This window comes from Arvicanthis niloticus, chromosome 24, assembly GCF_011762505.2.
Source record: "Arvicanthis niloticus isolate mArvNil1 chromosome 24, mArvNil1.pat.X, whole genome shotgun sequence".
NCBI classification, from domain to species: domain Eukaryota; kingdom Metazoa; phylum Chordata; class Mammalia; order Rodentia; family Muridae; genus Arvicanthis; species Arvicanthis niloticus.
Window position 1 is genome coordinate 6,898,800 of NC_133432.1, and position 19,940 is coordinate 6,918,739.

General features: G+C 48.4%; 1 protein-coding gene and 1 long non-coding RNA gene across 5 annotated transcripts in view; one reads left to right on the forward strand and one right to left on the reverse strand.

Annotated features, from left to right (window-relative positions):
- The window catches only part of Ccdc60 (coiled-coil domain containing 60), a 161,238-nt gene that overhangs the window by 39,657 nt on the left and 101,641 nt on the right, over nucleotides 1–19,940 (reverse strand). For all 3 annotated transcript variants that reach the window (XM_076922566.1, XM_076922567.1, XM_076922568.1), the window contains exons 3-4: nucleotides 11,478–11,648; nucleotides 2,198–2,305 (exon numbers count right to left, since the gene is read on the reverse strand). In XM_076922566.1, the coding sequence (XP_076778681.1) occupies nucleotides 2,198–2,305; nucleotides 11,478–11,648 (279 nt within the window). The remainder of the gene's footprint in view (nucleotides 1–2,197; nucleotides 2,306–11,477; nucleotides 11,649–19,940) is intronic.
- Nucleotides 1,474–19,940, forward strand: part of LOC143437648 (uncharacterized) — a 34,229-nt gene continuing 15,762 nt past the window's right edge. For both annotated transcript variants that reach the window (XR_013106998.1, XR_013106999.1), the window contains exon 1: nucleotides 1,474–1,723. This is a non-coding gene — a long non-coding RNA (uncharacterized LOC143437648). The remainder of the gene's footprint in view (nucleotides 1,724–19,940) is intronic.

Sequence of the window (19,940 nt, forward strand, 5' to 3'; positions counted from 1 at the left end):
CAAGAATCAGTTTTCTCCTTCCACCTGTAGGTTCAAACTCCGGTCACCAGGTATGGCAGTGGGTGCCCTTACTGGTCTAAGTTGCTTCTTGTGCCCCTTAAGTTGCTTCTTGTCAAGCGTTCTGTCACAGTGGAAAGAAAACTGGTGAACACAACCAATTGGGAAGATCCGGAGAGATGCCTCAGCAGCCAAGAGCACTGGCTGCTTTCCCACAGAACCGGGTTCAGTTCCCAGCATCCACATGAGGCTTACAACTACCTGTAACTCCAGCTCCTGGTCTGCTTCCCTCTTCTGAGCTCTGAGGGCATACCACACACACACAGATCCATCCATACATACACACCCACACATACACACACATATATACCTCAACATACACACCACACACACATAGACACATATACCCATACACACAGACATGCACCCACACACACACACGCACACACACACATAGACACACATGTGACACCCACACATACACCTTTATACATACTTACCTATACACAGATACCCTAATATACTCAAACATATACACATATACACCCATACATACACGTACATGTACACCCCCACATACTCCCATATATACCCATACACACACAGACACACGCATACACACACATACACATATACTCACAGGCACAAATATACCCATACATACACACACATGTACACTCCCACATATCCCCATACACATATACACCCATACACACACAGACACGCATATACACATATACACATATACTCACACACACACATGTACACCCCCACATACACCCCCTACATACACCCATATACACAGACACATAGCCCCCACATACACATATACACACAGATACAGGCATATACACCCACTCTCACACACACCAGCTACACATATGCTCACAATTTAAAAGTAGTAAAAGTAAGTCTTTAAAATACCCAGTTTCTCCTCACTCTTCAGTATGATACTCTGTGCTCTGACTTTGCTACCTCATCTTATCAGGAGATCGAGCCTTTCCCTCCCTCTCTGTGCATTCTGCAATTCTGACCAACTTGCTCCAGGGAATGGCGGAGGGCGGTTGACCCTCCTGTGAGCCTTTGCCTTGAGAAGCCTTGGGCATCGAGGCCCTTGTTCTTAGGATTCTTCTGCTTTCTCTTCTGCAGAGAGGGACAAGGAGACACCGGGGTGGGGGTGGGGGTGGGGGTGGGGGTGGGGGTGGGGGTGGGGGTGGGGGTGGGGGTGGGGGTTCAGTGCGTGTGGTGTCTACAGAGTGGCAATTCTTACTGCAAAGACTTGTGGGCCCACAGTAAATCTAGAAATGTATGGCAGCACTGTGAATGCCTTGCCCCAAGGCAGAGGTTTTCGGGGGTGAGGGTGGAGGGCATGTGCAATTTTGGACTGAGGGGACGTGCGTGCGTGCGTGCGTGCGTGCGTGCGTGCGTGCGTCCGTGCGCGCGTCTGCCTGCAGATATCCGCGGTGGTCACGGCTTGTTGGCCGAGGGGTGCTGTTGACATCTGCTGGGCGGAGGCCCAGGATGCTACTTTTAAATACCCAGTGGGACACAGCAGAGCCCTTCACAAGGAGGCTCTCTCAGTCTCCAGACTGCAGCGGTGCCGAGGCGAGAAGCTTATCTTTGCCTGAACGTTTCCCAGTGAAGAGCTGTGGACTTGTGGCTCTGGAGCAGACACGAGAGGGACCACATGTCAAGGTTTCTGGAAAGCGAGCCTGCTCTTTGGAAGGTTGGCTAGTCTCTGAGTACCATGGGATGGGGAGATCATGCCTTTAGGCATGGGCCCGCAGGGGCTTGTGGGAAATAGCTCTCTGAGTCTTGGGGGGTAAGGGATCATGACCCCTGAGCCTCAGCTGAGATGATGACGACGACGATGATTTTGTACAAACTCTGCATAGAGAGCTCAAGACAGATTTTATCTTTGGCAAATTATTTGGTGTTTGAGTGTCTGGCTTGGTGAGGGAAGGGATAACTCCGGCCCTGCATACTTGCTGATGTGGTCTAACCTATCATATCCACTCTGTCTATTCTGGGTTTTGTTTTTGTTTTTAATGAGCCAGTTTTGCTGGCTCCAAGCCCCTTGTCCCTTTCAAGGGGACAAAGGAGCAACTTAAGGGCTCCTGATGCGTTAGCTCTCGGGGTCGTTTTAGTTTTCTCCCCATTCCCGACCCAGCAAAGCTATGCGGAGATAGGGCCTGCTTACACATGAGACTCAGGCAGGGAGGGCGCCATGATACAGCTGTGGATGGGCGTGAACGGGCGGATGATGACACCGGCCTCCAGCTTCTTTATCTTGTCGTAGTCGTAGGTACTGAGGGGAAGAGCAGAAGGGGGAGTGGAGTGAGTTGGATGGAGGAAGCAGCGTTGAGGTTCATCTATGTCAGGGCTTGACACGGGGTGCTGGGCACCTACGGGGTGCCTGGCAGTCATGCCAGTGTGCTGGGTGAGAATTCTAGAGGTAATCGGTGAGCACGGCACACTGAAAAGAAAACAAGGCTCGCCCCACCAGAGGAGACAAGAAAATAAACAAAAAGGTAAATTCCTTGTTTCTGAGACACCAGGTGTAGGAAGGCCTCCTCCAGAAGGAGAGGGAGGGAGCGAGAGAGGGGATATGGTGGGAGAGAAGGGGAGAGGGAGAGGGAGCGAGGGGGAGAGGGAGGAAGGGGGGAGAGAAAGAAACCTGTGTTGACTTGCTCGCTCAGACTCCCAGCTTGTAGGATTGTGTGGCTCACACCCAGGGTCCTCTCTGGAAACCCTCTCCCAGACACAGGCCGAGGTAGACGCTATACACCTTGAAGGTGTTTTTCGGTTCAGTCAGGTTGATAACCAAGACTGACTAGCACGCTTTCTGACTCCATTCTACGAAGGATATTTTTGAGACCACATTTCAGTGCCCCCCACCCCGTGTCTCTCACAGAGGAAGTTGTCTCAGTTACAGAAAATGGTATTCTTTCAAATATTCCTGCATCATAGGTGTCTTCTAACTGAATTCAGCCTGCAGGTGTGTTTTAATCTGTCTCTCTCTCTCTCTCTCTCTCTCTCTCTCTCTCTCTCTCTCTCTCTCTCTCTCTCTCTGTGTGTGTGTGTGTGTACAACTTAATCAACTACCCCTGTTTCAAGTTTTAGACATTTCTTGTAAATGTTTGGTTTTTAAGACCTTAAAAATGCCGGTCACTCTGGGCCATATCTCCACTGGGTATCAGTAGCAGCTGAAGATTGGGAATGGCTCCCCACTTCGCTGGGGTCATGTGCCCCAGGCTTGGGAGTCACTGCCTTCTCTCGGGTCATGTACCCCAGGCTTGGGCACCCCTGGTTTCTCACTCTCCTGTTCCCTTGAAGCTCTGATTACCCAGGAGCCCCATCTAAGTGCTTTTCTTACAGGATGGGCCCTTGGTTCATTGACTCTCACAGTAGCTACTGAATATCTTCTCTGTGCAGGGGCAGCGGGTGTAGCAAGGAAGGAGGCCGACCCACCCTTTCCCCTCCTGAGACTTACAGTCTCGTGAGGGTCAGGGGTGGGCATAACCAAGCGCACAATGGGGCTAGGTGTGTATAGGGAAAATGCTCAGAGTTTCCAGCTGAACACTGGCTGTAATCCCCTGAGGGCGTCATGACAGTTACAAGGGACAAATGAGAGATGGGTCCCAATACGCTTCCATCCTTGGATCCTGGCTCTGTGGCGGGTTGACTCATTAGAATTTGCAAAAGTGATGTCCCACCGGATTCAAGAGTGAGCGGCCTTTCCTCCTTGCCTCCTGGGATGCTGTGGACATCCACTCTATGAGGGATCCCTCAGCCTGCAAAGACAGTGTGCCACAGGGAGAGGCGCCAGGCTGGTGTGAGGGAGCCACCTACTTTGAGCCGCCCTGACTGGAGGGATAACTTCTCTCCTTTGATCCCAGATCTGGGAAAGCTGTAGTTGTTGCTTTGAGTTAGTGTGTTTTGGAGTAAGCATTTCACGGCTGCAGGAATGAACTGGACAGACGGAAATAATGAACTGGAATCTGAGGGTCAAATGGAATTGACCGGACAAGTAGAAGGGAGGACTGGCTGGTACTAGGGAGAGCTTCAGGGGGCATGTGGTCAGTGGGGTAGGGGGAGGCAGTGAGCACAGGCAGGAGCAGCAAGCCACGAGCAAGGCTGTCTGGGCCTGTGAACTCTACCCAGAGTTTTCTTTTTTCCACAGAGGAAAGGATGCCCTTGAGAGAGTTCTGTTGGGAGCAATTTCTCCTTTAAAAAGATTACCCTAGCTTCCTCTGAGGTTGTGCTGGCACGTGAGGACCAAGCACCTTCCTCTGATGAATCTGAGGACAATCCTTGGGTCAGAGAGCTAATTAAAAGATAGCCCCAGAATCTAGGTGCCCCAGTTTCCGTGGGCATTGACTCCTTATTTGACACTGGAGCTGAAAAACAAACAAACTAGGAGGAAAAATAAACCCTCATTGGCAAATACATCTCTTCGTTCTGTCCTGCTGAACATGGTTACATGTTCCGTGTCTCACCGAGGAAAACAGAGTCAACCCAGACCTCACACTCCCAAGTCCCTGGTTTGATGCCTTCTCTTGATTCCAATAATAAGACAAATTCCACTCCCCCAACGTTTTTTTTTTTGGCCTGAATCTGAGGCTGAAAAACAAGGTCATTGAGCATAGTGGCAGGGACGGCTCACAGGCAAGAATCTGTGGTACATGCTTGATTTTCCCTCTTCCTTACCTAATCTGTCAGACTTAAAGCTTTTGCCTGCAGTCACTTAGATCCTGAGGTGTGTGTGTGTGTGCATGAATGCATTTGTGTGTGTTTATGTTTCTGTGTATGTGTGTATGAGTGTGTATAGATATGTGTATATGTATGTATGTATGTGTGTATATGTGTGATTGTATGTATGTATGTATATATATATGTATGTATGTATATATGTATGTATGTGTCTGTGTATATGTGTGACCTCTGCTTTGTAAAAGCAAAAGGTCATGTGCTTGGTTAGCAAGAACCAATAAAAGAACACGTGCATTCTTAAGACCTCTACATTGGAACCATATTTGTAGAAGGCAGGCTCTTAGATATGCGATGCGTATCTCTGTGGAAAATATGATTTGGGGGCCAAAAAATATAAGGAGGTTAGCTAAAGGAGACCCGGAGAGGTCAAAACCACTTTGTTGGGTTCTAGTCGCCGACAGCCGAGCGTGTTGTATAAGCTTCGACCTGCGCTGTTTCATTTCATGGACTCCTCATAGCAAGCATGGGCATTCGGTTCCATCCGTAGGGCTGGAGTACATGGAGGCTCAGAGAGGTCCAGCGAGCTGCAAAGTCCAGCAGTTGTACAGTGGAGTCAGGACTCAACTCCAGGTCTTGCTGTGGACAGTCTCTTAATGCCAATTCATAAAGCAAGCCCCAGCCCTGCATCTGTTGCTGCATTCATGGAGTGGGCAGCCATTTATTTTAATAACTGGTCTTGTCCAGCTCAGAGACCCTGCCAGATAAGACTAACAGGACCGTAGAAAGGAATAAGTATAAACTTATTAAACTTTAAATAAACCATGTCTTGCATACCCAGGGGGAATGGCAAAGGACCAGAGAAAGGTGTGGATTCAATGAAGCCTCTTCAACATTTTTCTCTCCTTATTTGGTACAGGCTGGGTAGTGTCTCAGTTAGGGTTTCCATTGCTGTGAATGGACACCATGACCAGGGCAACTCTTATAAAGGAAAACATTTCACTGGGGCTGGCTTACAGGATCAGAGGTTCAGTCCATTATCATCATGGTGGGAAGCATGGCAGCATCCAGGCAGGCATGGTGATGGAGAAGGAGCTGAGAGTTCTATATCTTGAGCTGCAGGCATCAAGAAGAAACTGTTCCATACTGGGCAGAGCTTAAGCATAGAAGACCTTAAAGCCCCACCCCCACAGTGACATACTTCCTCCAACAAGGCCATACCTCCTCCAACAAGGCCACACCTCCTCAGGCAAGGCCACACCTACTCCAAGGCCACACCTACTCCAAGGCCACACCTACTCCAACAGGGCCATGCCTTCTAATAGTGCCACTTCCTAAGGGCCAAGCACTCAAACATGTGAGTCTATGGGGGCCATCCCTATTCAAATCATGTTCCACTCAATGGTTTCCATAGGCTCGCAGCTATAATATAATACAAAATACATTTAATCCAACTTCAAAAATCTGCACAGTCTATCACAGTCTCGACATTGTTTAAAAGTCCAAAGTTCAAAGATTTATGCAATCTTGTAACTGTAATCCCCTATAAAATCAAAATCAAGAAGCAAGTCACATATTTCAACACCATAGGATATATACATTTTCAAAACACAGGGCAGGGAACATAGTGAGGAAATACTGGACCAAAGGAAGATCAAAAACCAGCTGGGCAAACTCGAAACTCTGAATCCTCCATGTGTGACGTCAAAATGCTCTTCAGATCTCCAATGCCTTTCATTTTTTGTTGACTGCAACACACTTCATGCTCTTGGGTTGGTTCCATTCCCTGTCAGCAGCTTTCCTCAGGAGACATCCCATGCTCTGGCATCTCTACCATCTTGGGGTCTCCAAGGCAGTCCAGGTTTCACCCTCACAGCCTCACACAATGGCTTCTCTGGGCCCTTATGCAGGAACACCCTTGCCACATGCCTGGCCTCGGCAGCTTTACTTAGTCACAGAACCCCTTTTACGCATGGCCTCTTTAGTGCTCCACGCAGGAGCACCCTGCCACATTTCTAGCTTCAGTGGCTTTCCTTTGGAAGGAAATTCCATCCTTGATTCTGAATCTGTAACTATATGGCCAAAGCTGCTTGCTGGGGCTGGAGCATGGCCCCCTTGTTCAATTACATCTTCACCAGCTTTCTGTTTTCCATGGTTTCCTTCACTGCCTAAGCTTGGCTGTCCTGGAACTTGCTCTGTAGATCAGGCTGGCCTTGAACTCAGAATTCCGCATGCCTCTGTTTTCCTGAGTCCTAAGATGTCCATTGGTTTTCCCAATGTCATTAGTTAGAGCATCCTTAGTCACCTCACCTGGACCTAAGCTTTTCTTTAATTCATTTTCATAAAACGGAAGCTTAGCCTGGTGGGGTCTTGCCCTGAGGTTGCTACTCCCTTAATTCATTTAATATCAATGAACACAGGATTTAGCTCCATTCTCCTTTAATCCTTGAACCACATGCTTTGTATCTTTTCTTTCTAAGCTTGCTATGTTTCATCAAAACACTCCTCATTAGAGTGAACCACAGGACAGAGTCTTTGCTAGGCTGGTTTGAGATTTCCTTTGTCAATGCAATTAATCTAAATCTCTTCACCTTAACCTCTGATAGACCCTTCAGACAAGGGCAAAATGCAGACACAGTCTTTACCAAAAATACCACAAGAACAATCTCTATCTATAGAATACTAAAATTCTTTTATGAAAACCCTTGAGCCAGGCCTCCAGAGTTCAAATCACCCTCAGTATCAATGTCTTCCATATCCCTACTAAAATAATCCATTAAGTCCCACTTAAAGCATTCCACTGATTTCCAAATCCGAAGTCCCCAAATCCACATTCCTTGAAACAAAAACATAGTCTGGCTTATCATGGCAATACCCTAGTCCCTGGTACCAACTCTATTTTAGTTAGGGTTTCCATTGCTGTGAAGAGACCTCACGACCAAGGCAACTGTTATAAAGGAAAACACTTAACTGGAGCTGGCTTACAGTTCCAGAGTTTAGTCCATTGTCATCAAGGCAAGCAGCATGGTAGCATGCAGGCAGACATGGTTTTGGAGAAGGAGTTGAGAGTTCTAAATCTTAATCCATAGGCATCAGAAGAAGACTCTGTTCCACATTGGGTGGAGCTTGAGTATAGGAGACCTCAAGGCCCACCCCCAAAGTGACACACTTCCTCCAGCAAGGCCACACCTCCTAATAATGGCACTGCCGGTCGGGCCAAGCATTCAAACACGTGAGTCTGTGGGAACCTAACTATTCAAACCACCACAGGTGGCTTTTTCATTAGAGGACAGTTTCTACAAAATGGAGGGAGAACTTTTGTTCTTTTTATCCTGGGGTAAGTAAGGCTGCAACTTCCACAGCAGCAGGAGATTGCGATTGATGACTTAGGGCTGCATGCTTCGGTGGCGTGAATGGAGCCAGCTCTGAATCTTCTCTATGCAATGTGCCTGAGGTGATAGGCCCAGTAATGATCCCAGTCCAGCCACTGCATATTGCATGAGTCATTGAGATCCCACACTGTACCCTATGAACACACATGGTCTGTATATGACAACTAGGTGAAGGCATTTTAAAGAAAGAAAACACAGTACTGCCCTAATGACATACGCTGGATACCAGGGCTTCCTGATGGACCAGTTCTGCTGTGTCATCATTGTATGTCTTGGCATCGCACGCAGTGATCCATCAGCCTTATGGCCCTGACCGAGCCTCCACTCTCTGGATGTGTTTTGTTTTTCCTTCTAGATTCCTGTTTGTTCTTTAGACTGAAAGGGATAGGTAGAGTGGGGTTCAGGGTACTGTGTGTCTACATCTTTCAGTACCTCACAGTTAGGTACATGATAAGAATTCCTCAGATTGTGGTAGTTTAACCAGTGAAGGGCCCCTACGGGCCTGCATGTCTGAACTCTTGGCCTCCAGCTGGTGGTGCTGTTTGGGGATGGTGGTGGTGGTGGTGGTTGTTGGAGGAGGAGGAGGAACAGGAGGATGAGGAGGAACAGGAGGAAGAGGAGGAGGAGAAACAGAAGGAGGAGGAAGAGGAGGAGGAGGAAAAAGAGGAAGAGGAGGAGGAGGAAGAGAAGCCTTGCTGAAGGAACTGGGGCATTGGAGGTGGGCTTAGAGCCTTCACAGACCAGATCTGTGTCCTGCTCACCCCTACTTCCTGAGTGCAGGTGCTGTATGACCAGGCAGCTTCCTGATCCAGTCTCTATGCTTTCCCACCACGGTGGAATGAGTCCCTTTAGAATTTTAAACTAAGCCAAGCCCAAACAGAAACCCTTTCTCTTGTCATTTGCTCTTGTCCAGGGTACTTTCTCACAGCCAGGGAAGAGAGCAAGAGATTCTCTTTCTACTCTCCTGTCTTCTTTGAACCTGGTCCAAGACTTGATAAAGAAACCACTGATGTTTTGTGAAAATCTTCTGGTCATATCTCACACCATGAGGCAAAAACTCCTGAAAGTATGCCTTCTGTCTCCCTCTCCTCATGAGGAGGGCTCCCTCAGCTCTCTGCTTGGCTACTCTCAGCCTGCTTCTGAAAGGCAGTCCTGCTCACTGCTGTGACAACTAAGCTATCCCTCCTGGTGCTTTCTGGGCTGAGTGTGTCATGGCCATTCAGAAGTTTTGTGGGGTAGGAAGTGTTGATGAGGGGCTGTAAATCATAAATATTGTTCTCTCATCTCAGATTGAATAAATGGCTCATAAATGATGAATGAATGACAGCCAGCTTAGCTTGAACAACATTTTGGATGAAAGCAATTTAAAAATGCTAGACAAAATGGAAAAAAAAAATTAAAGAGGAAAATTTAAGGGTGGTAAGTGGCCATTGAAATTTCGGTAGAAGTTGTTTAGCCTTAACCAGCATGGGCACCAGAACCTCTAACCAGCATGTACGGTGCTTTCATCGGAGGACACTTGTCATCCACTCTGGCATAGCACCAAGGAGAAGGCTCAGAGGAGGCTGAGACAGTTCCACAGTGGGTGTCACCTGGAATGTTGGACCCTGCTGTCCTCTGACCCCTAAGTGAAGTAAGCCATACAAAGGTCACACGTGGTAGGAATCTGCCCATAGGAACTCTCCTTTGTGTAGGATGTGCACATCAGTCTTTCTTTAAGTTAATGCCCTGATGACAGAATTTAGGGAATGACGTAGAGGAAATTTGCTCAATCATAGTTTCATGTTGGAATCACTGAGGGAAACTTTAAAAATGCTGAAATGCTGTGAACATGTAACTTCCCTACCCACGACAGAGCCCGTTATAGCTGGCTTGGATGTCATCTGGACACTAGTGGTTTAAAAATCACTCCAGGTAATACTTGTTTATTATATATGTGTGTGTGTACACACACATATACTGGTTGGAGACTGTATATATATGTGTGTGTATATATACACACAATATATATATTGCTTGGAGTTTATGTATTTACCCCCACATATCTATATCTATCTATCTATCTATCTATCTATCTATCTATCTATCTATCTATCTATACACACACATATATGTCTGTCTGTATATATATATATGTATACATATATATATACATATATAATTACTCTCTATATATGTTGGGGTCTAAGTATATGTGTGTGTATACACACACATACACATATATTGGTTGGGGGGTTTTGTGTATGTATATATGTGTCTATACACACACCTACACATCCACACACATATATACCCATATATATACACACACACATATATATTGGTGTCTGTGTATATATGTATGTATTCACACACACACACACATTTTCAGGGTATTTCAACTCTGCTGTCTCAGCTTTCTGGGTAGCCGAGATAACCAGCATGTCCTCCAGGAGATTCTGTGGGTTGCTAGGGTGAGATCTGCTAACTGGTTGCCGCTGCAGCTGGTTCCTGTTGCCTCTCCCTGTCTGCTTTAGCCGTCTCTCTATTGCCTGCGTGTGCTGTGCATGGACTGTCTACGCAAGCCGAGTCTCCTGGGACCTTGGTTTGTAATAACTGACTGGTGAAGCCGGTAGGTTTTGTTTGCACAGAGTTTGCGACTGGGGATGTTCTAACTAACAAGGTTGGGAAAAGCAGCGGGCACTGTAGTCCCTGTTTCTACATCTCTCCAATGCGGCTGATAGATTCCTGTTTTGTAGACACACCACAGAGCAAACCCTCATCCCTACTGCTGTGCTTGGTGCTATGGTTCCTCTCGCTGTTTTGTCTGTGTGAGCATCTCAGAAAGGACTGGCCTGCGGATCGTCCTCTCCCAGCTGAGAGATAGGCGTCATGGAAGAGAAGTGCTTTTACTCAGAAGTCAGACTCTTCTGTGTACCCGCAGCGTGTCGAACTATGGGCTGCAACTGGTGGTACAGAACGGAGACACTGATTTGGGATAAAATGAGTTAGCGCAGGCACACGCTATGAAGACCAAATGGCATGGCATGTGGTTGGCTAGAAAAACCAGGGGAAGGCAGCACTGAAGATGGCTATTGAATATGGAGCAGAGCTTTGGTTGGAGGAGGATGTGGGGAGGGATGGGCTAGAAGAAGATGTGGAAAAGACGGGGAGTGAGATGCATACGGGAACCAGCAAGCTTTCCTCTGTCCCTCTCGCTACCACCAGAGAGGAGAGTGGAGTGTGCAGCAGAAGATTCTCCATTCAATGTTGGAGAGTGGAGATGGCTAGGATGCCTAGGCTGGGCTGAGGAAGGCATTGAGTGCCAGCCTGGGGAAGGGGAGCCGCCCAGAGCTAGCCTTCAGCACCTTGTGTCTCCCGAGGCCGCTGCCCACTTACGTCAGCAAGGTGTCCCTGCAGTGGATATCCGAGAACTTCTTGGCCGGCTGGAACTTGTTTAATTCTTCCTCCTGCAGCTTCTGGAGCTGCTGCTGCTGCTTTTTCATGGCATTTTCCTCTCGCAGTATGGTGAAGTAACCGCGGCCTATCTTCACACACTGGATCAGGAAGCTGAAGGAGAAAGAACAGGATGGGGAGGGAGCAGGAGGAGGGAGGGAGAGGGGTAAGGTGGGAGGGAAATAGCAAAGATAAATTCTTAAACATATCAGGACAATAACCGTCTGTCTTTGCATCAATCAAAGGGCACCACAATCAAGCCCACAGGATAGGACCCTTGAGTGTGACATGTCCCCCACAGGCTGCTCCTTGGCTCCAGCTGCTGGTGTGACTCTGGGAGGCTGTGGGGATTCTGAGATGAGGGAGTAGCTGGAAGAAGTGGGTCATGACAGGGGACCTTTGAAAGTTCTCTCCAGCTTCTGGTTCTGCTTCCAACCATTGTCTCCTGGTCAGCTGAGAGTCTCACAGGACCAGCGACTGAGCTGAACTCTGTCTGGCCATCCCTGCCACGATGGAATGAATCTGTGAGCCAAATTAGAGCGTTTCTTCCTCAGACTGTCTCTGAAGTAATGAATATTCTCTCCTGTCTCACATTTCCAGACAGACAGACCCCAGCTTGAGTTGTGTATCTGTCTTTGACTGAAGACTCGAGATACATCATTTAATCCCTGGGAAGCTATGTTATGCCTCCGACTTGATTTATGGACTGTGCTTTCTACCCTGGGCCTGCTAAGGATGCTATGAGGAGACACAGATTCAGAGTCCAGGCCAGGGAGGCAAGTCAGTGGGTAAAGTGCCTGCTACTCAAGTGTGCAGATTTGAGTTAGGACTCCATGTAAAAAGACCAGAGGTGGCACCTGTTCTTGCGGGGGGTGGGGTGGGGGGGTGGGGGTGGGCGTGGTGAGATAGGCAGATCCCTGAAGCTCATTGGCCAGCCAGTCAAGCTGATTGGTGCACCACAGCTGGAGGGAGAGACCCTGCCTCCAAAAATAAAGATGAAGAATGACTACAGAAGACCTCAGGCCTCCACATGAATGGAACTCACAGGCATACACACTAGTATGGAAGTGTGCACACACACACACACAGTACCAACCACCCCACAGTACCAACCACACATACGCACACACACACATACACACAGAGTACCAGCTGCCCTACAGTACCAACCATACACACACACACAGTACCAACTGCCCCACAGTACCAACCAACCACACACACACACACACACACACACACACACACACACACACACACACAGAGTACCAACCGCCCCACAGTACCAACCACACATACAAAGTACCAACCACACACATATGCATACACACAGAGTGCCAACCACACACATACACACAGTACCAACCACACATACACACATGCACACACACAGTACCAACTATATACACATACACACTCATAGTACCAATCACACACACAGTACCAACCACACACACACATGCACACACATGGTACCAATCACACAGAGTGCCAACCATACACATACATGCACACACACAGTACCAAGATGCACACACAGAGCGCCAACCATACACATATACGGTACCAATCACACACACACATGCACACACATAGTTCCAATTGCATACATACAGAGTGCCAACCACACACACACACACACACACACACACACACACACAAAGTACCAATCAGAATACCAACCACACACATGCACACAGAGTACCAACCATACAGACATGCACACTCACAGAGAGTACCAATTACACACACACACACACACACCTATGCATGCCACACAATTCACAGTCCACAGGATTAGAGGATTTTAATGCACAGGAAGAACTGGACAGTGCCAGGCCTTCAGAAGGACTCATTCATGATTATTGACGGCACAGCAGGTGGCACACAGGGGCTGGGGTCTGGCCAAGGCTTCCCTCTCTTCAACTTGCACACGTACATTTATGGGCTTTGCTTAGGCATCTAAGTTGTCAGGTGTTGGTGCCTGCAGTACCGAGTGACCTGTGTTGGGACTTGACTTTCTTTGCCAACTCAGCTGCAGCTTCTTGATCAGCCCTGATGCTGGCTTGCTGGGAGGAGAGCCGGGCCTTACAGCCACACCTCCTTCCCTTTCCCCCTCTTTACCCAGAGATAGGATCTGATAGCTGTGAGTTGCAGAAGAAGAAGGAATGCATGAGTGTGTGCATCTGTCTGTCCCTCTGTCCGTTTGTCCACCCCTCTGCTTGAGGTATTGTCAGGCAACACAGTAAACTACCACCTTTTGGGTTGGGGCCTGAAATTAATTTGTTCTTCAAATTCTTGATAAGCAACCTATGTATGGCGTCTACTGGGGATATGGCCCGTGGACAGGACCCCGGGGGCTTCGGTGCTCATGGCCTTTTAGGGGAGAGAAAGGCACAAAAGGCCAGCAGTTACACAGAGTGAGGAGAGGGGACATTCTGGGCTTTCGGGGAGGGGGTACCTAATTCAAACTAGAGGGTGTTTGGAAGCCTCTCTTGGGAGATAAGTGGTGTTTGATTCCTCTCTTTTGAAGTAAAACCTTTTCTCTTCTCAGGGTTCTCGTTGTGTGGGCCTGACTGGCCCTGGATTCAGAATTCTCTTGCCTCAGCCTCTGAGTTCTGAGATTACAAGCCTGCACTATCGTACCCTGGTATTGTTTAATTTTGGATGCAAATCTCAGACATTGTGTTACTTTTTGCGGTGACAAAGTACTGGGCAGAAGCAATTGGAAGGAAGGAAGGAAGGAAGGAAGGAAGGAAGGAAGGAAGGAAGGAAGGAAGGAAGGATGGATTTATTTTAGTTTCCAGTTCCAGGGCTTCCCGGTGGGGAAAAGTGTAACAGCAGGAGCAGGAACTGGGCTGGTCATATGGCATCCATGGTCAGGAAGCAGCACAAGAGGGAGGGATGGGCTATTAAACCTCAAGGCCCGCCCCTATGACTCACTTCCTCCAGCGGGGCTCCTAAATGTTCTACAGCCACTGGGGACCAAGTGTTCAAACCCTAGAACCTGCGTTTCCCACAGTAACCACTAAAGGACGCTACTGTGACCAGACGCCAGCATGGCTAAGCTGATGCCTATTGATTTTCAGAGGAGGATTAAGATGTTACTAGGGGCATTTTCAGTTTACAGGAGTAATTGTAACTATCCACCTGGGAAACGCTGGGAGGTTGGGGTGGGGTGGGGTGGGGCTGGTTTTTACCTTTTCTAATTCACGCCATTCAAGTGCTGACGGATGAACCAGAAAGCATAGATGCTGACCAGGGTGTGCTGGTGGCCTGCCGTGGCGGGGCTGTAGCACAGAGTAGGCAGAAGCCTGGAGCCCTGCATTCTGAAGTGAGTCTGGGTTTAGCGGGCTGCTGGGACTGTGCCTCCTAAAGGTGCTTAGCGTGTTTGTGGGGGCTTTCTAAGTTAGAGAGCTCCAGGGACAGGCTGAGAGTCAGAGGCTGGTAAACTTGAGGAAAACGACTGAGTTTTTAGCCCCATCTCCAGGCAAGGCAGCTGGAATCCCAGCTGCTGCACCTTCTGGAAGGACCCAAGTGACAGGTGAACGGGAACGGGCGAGGGGAGAGTCTAGCCTTGATGCCAGACGTACCAGCCTGTTCCTGGAACTTCAGATGGTGGGGACTACTGAACGAGCTCCAAGGCGTTCCCTAGATACTGCAGAGGCCCATTTAAAAGATGTTTGATTTTATTCTGCACAGTCCCTGCATGCGTCCCACACCTTCCTTCTCTTCGTTACTGCTGAGTACTGATTACTAGGTTATTTGTAGCACGGGGGCTATTTGCCGGGAAATAGCAGTTTTTGGTTTTAATCCACTTATGGGGGTTCTTTTGCTTATGGTTCACGGGGTGTAAAGCTCCCCTAGCTGACATAAGAGGGGATTGGTGTGGAGGGAGATGATCTCCAGTGCCAGGGAGCAGAGGCAGAGAGACATGTTGTATGATGCAGGTTCCTCTGCCAGACATAACTTCTTCACTGTTGCATGGGGTGGGTGCTTGCATTTTCAAGGGACATAGGTTCTCTGTATGGGAGTCTGAGAGTCCATTGTAAGCCCCTGAGAGGACTGCTTGCTGTGCAATAGGGAGGACTCTGCATGGCTCAGCCAGGATAGGGCAGAGGAATGGGGGAGGGGTGTGTGCCTCGAAGGCAAAGGAGGGGATGGCTTCATGTGGGATTTTTGCTTTGTCACTTTTTGGGGGGTGTTATTTGTGTGTATATGTGTGTACGTGTGCATTGTGTGTGCACATGTGTATTTGTAGTGCATGCACACGCATATGTGCATTGTGTACATGTATGTGCACATGCATGCATGTATGCAGTGTGCACATTGTGTACATGCACGTCTTCGTGTATGTGTGCACCTGTGTACACGTTTTTGTAGTGTATGCATGTGCATGTGTGTACACATGTGTGAGTGTGTACACATATGCATGAATGTGTGCAGCGTGTGCACATGTATGCTTGTATGTGTACATGTGTTTGCAGTGCATGTATATGTGTGAACATGTGTGTGCATGTGTGTTCACATGTGTACACGTGTGTATTTGTGGTATATGCACATGTATCTGTGTTGAGCCTGTGTGCAGAGGCCAGCAGAGGATGTCAGATGACCTGCTCTACCATGTTCCATTTTATTTTCTCGGCATGGATTCTCTCACTGATCCTGGAGCTAGGCTGGTAACCAGGAAGCCCTAGCGATCTGCCTGTCTCTGCCCACCCGCAGCAGGGCTGGCATCACAGACAGGAGATTACCCTGACTTCTGATGTGGGTTCCCGGATTTTAACTCAGGCCCACATGCTTTTACAACAAGAGGTCTGACCTGCTGAGCTATCTCCCCAACACCTGGGTGGGCTTCAAAGTACCATTTATTTTCAAGGCCTTGAAAAACAGATGTATTAACCAGCTCTGGATGGGGTCCCACAAAATCTCTGGCTTGGCAGAGGACAGGGTGCAAACAGCTGAACAGCGTTGTCTCTGCTGCAGCCCCTGCCCGCGGGTGGTACAGGTTGCGGGGGTGGGGGGTGGGGGTGGGGGGTGGGGGTGGGGGTGGGGAGTGGATCTCTCGCCCAGTGTTAACAGCTCTTGCTGAGTCCGTGAGGGACCCCGGCTAGCTGGCGAAGAGGGAGGATTCACAACAGAAACTCTCGGACAACAGGGATGATTCTTGCACCCCTTTTACTTCTCAATTAAGCTCAATATATACAGTTTGGGGTGGGTGAAGGTTTTAGCAGCAGGTGATTCCATTGGCTTGGTCTGAGATTTTGGGGGGATGCCTCATATGCATGAGGAGAGGCTGGGGCACTATTCCTACATGACCTGATGGCCATAACCCTCTCTCTGTGGGAGGGGCTGTGAAGGGTGGAAGCCGAGAGAGCCAGGGGCCCAGGAACAGAGCTAAACGCCATCATCCCAAGGGGTCTCTGGGGTTCAAAAGCTCGTTCTACCAGGCGCCTGGTTGTCTCTCATAGCTTAGCGCCCCACAAACAGACACCCCACTTTGTCTCTTGAGTCTGAAATTCTCTGCTTTGGACTTTCTCTGTGGCCAGTGCTCTTAAACACCCTGTGTCTAAAGGATGACTTGACTGTCTGTCTGTCTGTCTGTCTGTCTGTCTGTCTGATGCTAAAACCTATGGAGAAAACAGGGATGTAGTAGGGCGGCTTCCTAGACTCCTTTATCTCTACCTCCAGGCTCCAAGCTCAGAATTCAGCAGGAAGTTGCGTTTCTGTACCACCCACTGCTTGGTATGCCCAGGTTATCCCTAGTAACCTAGTAGTAAGCAGTGGCTCGCCCTCTGCCTTTGGGGTCATGTTCTGCCAATCTAAGACGATGTCTACTGCAGACTAGGCCATCGCTCAGCAGGTCTCTCTCCCTTGCCCATCCTGTGTGCTCAGGGTAGGGATGTCTTTCCCACTGGGACTTGCTCAGTTGACTGGATGTTAACACCCTGTTGTGCAAGTGTATGGAATGAATTTTCTCATCTGGGCCCAGGAGAAGCTGACAGCTGTCATGTCTCACTAGACCCAGAAGCGAGAGAAAGGTAGGAAACGTGTGTATAGGAACCCAGAAGCTTCAGCCCAGATCCCCTGACCCCACAGCCCCACGCCTTACAAAAAAAATGTCTATTAAACTTACTGAATTTGGGGGAGGCTGCTTGTTACACAGCCTCAGCATGGAAAGAGCTGATTAATTAGTTAATTAATTTCATCTATTGTAAAACAAAATATTGTTGTATTGAGGAAAACCAGGGAAACATGTCTGTTAAATGAAGGTATGATTATATGTTGGCTTCAAGTTTGGGTATGTTAAAACGTGAGGAAGTGTGCTTTTTAGATATGGTAAAACATGCCATTAAACAGCCGTTTTCCCCAGACTGTAGAAAAGGGGGGGGGGGGCTGTAGATAAAGCATGGAACACAAAAGAATGAATGGTTTCTTTTTTTTCTGAGAAAGGTGGGGCTATTAGATAAAATATCAGTTCTCTTCTGTAACATTTACATTAACTAACATTAACATTAACATGTAAGATTCCTCCATGCCCGGGATGTTAGGTTTATAAAATAGTTGGTTGTTTTGTTTTTTAAGACAGAGTCTCAGGTATCCCAGGCTGGCCTTGAACTTGTGATGTAGCTGAGGATGGCCGGACCCTCTTTCCTCCACCTCCTGAATGCTGGGTTGCAGCGTACACGGCCATGCCCTGTTTTATGCTGTGCTGGAGATGGAACCCAGGGTTTTACCAACTACCCTGCATCCCCAGCTCAGTGCTGCTAGGTCTTAATCAGCTCTGCCTGCTGGAGATGCTGCCGTTTGGTCTCTTGATCCACACACTGTGAGGTGAGCAGAGCTAGTTCTCGGTCACTAGAAATGGGTCTTGGAAGGTTAAACACACCCCTGCTTCCTGGTTGGCTGTGATGGGGACAGCCTCGACCACACACTTCCACAGCCGGGAACCAAGCTGATCCACCAAGCCCTCCTGGCCACTACAGACTGGAACATTCCGAGACAAGGAACCCATGCTAAACTGTTTTGCCATTATCTGATCTTTGTCAGGTATCTTGTCACAGCAACACGATGGCCATCTTGAATTCTGGACACATCTCTGGGTGAACAGTGAACCCACTGCAGCCCTGGCCTAGCTACTTTCTTTTGTTTCTTACAACAGAACTCTCCAGAAAGCAATGGTCTGACTGACTCATTAGACACCCGTTTTCCTTGCTGGACTTCGGAAGTAAGGTTTTGACACACATCATCATCTCGAAGTTCTTTCTAGGTTCCTGGGTTGGACAGTCCCACCCTGTGTGGGCACTCTGTGTGTAATAAGCCTGAATCCAGCCCCTAGGAACACCGAATTTTGATGGTTCCTGTTGTACAATGTCTTTGCTTCTGTAAGTTGGCTACAGTCCTCAACCTTCATGTTAAATCTCTAGATTCTCAGATATGTGTCTTTTTACACACCTCTATGTGTTTCCCCTCTTTGCTCCTCATTACGCGCCCCCCCGCCCCCAGTCAACCCACATCTCCGTTTAGATCCTGCGTAGAGATGTATGATATGACATTTTTTTTCTTTTTGTGTGTGTGTCTGACTTAAGTCACGTCACGTAAACGCCTCCCAGGACTGAAAGGAAACCGGAACTGGGCAGCTCTCAACATGCATGTGGTTCTTGAAAGAAGTTGCAGACTGGAGAGTTGAGAGAAGGCTTGAGATGAGAACACACTCGTGTGTGTGTGTGTGTGTGTGTGTGTGTGTGTGTGTGTGTGTTCAACCTCCATTAAGGAGAGAAGAGGATTAACTGCTGTCACGGACGGATAGCCCAGCCATACCTCAAAAGAAAAGAACCCAACTTTTAATGGTGTTACAGCTCTGCGTCCTGCCAGTTTTCACTCACATTTTCTGTCTCTGCCTACAAAAAATATGGGGTTATAAAGACAAGAGTGCTTTGGTGGAGAAGGCTGGATGACTTTCCTCTGGAGAGATACTCCTGGCAACAAGACTTCAGGGGTGCCCTGCTCCTGGAGGGGGTTATCGCCTACACGGGAAAATTTCATGTAACCAGTTTTACCCTTTTCAAAGAGTACCAGATAAATCAGTGTGCTCCCCAGGTGCCGAGACTGGAGGTTTAGAGAGCCCACTTCATCTGGCTGGCTCACCCATTCCTCGATTTGTCGGCCCACTCTCAGGAGGGCAGGGTGAGCGTGAGGGAGAGCGGACAGGATGGAAAACACCATCCTCTGTCTCTCGCCCATTCGGAAAGCTGGATGGGGCAAGTTAATAATGCCGCTCTGGTTCCGGCAGCTCGTCAGAGCATTTATTTTGCATTGAGATTCCCTGCGTTTAGAATGCCCTGTTTATACAATAACTTAATAAATCTAGTCTGGCTGCCAAATTGACAAGAAGGTGAGACTCAT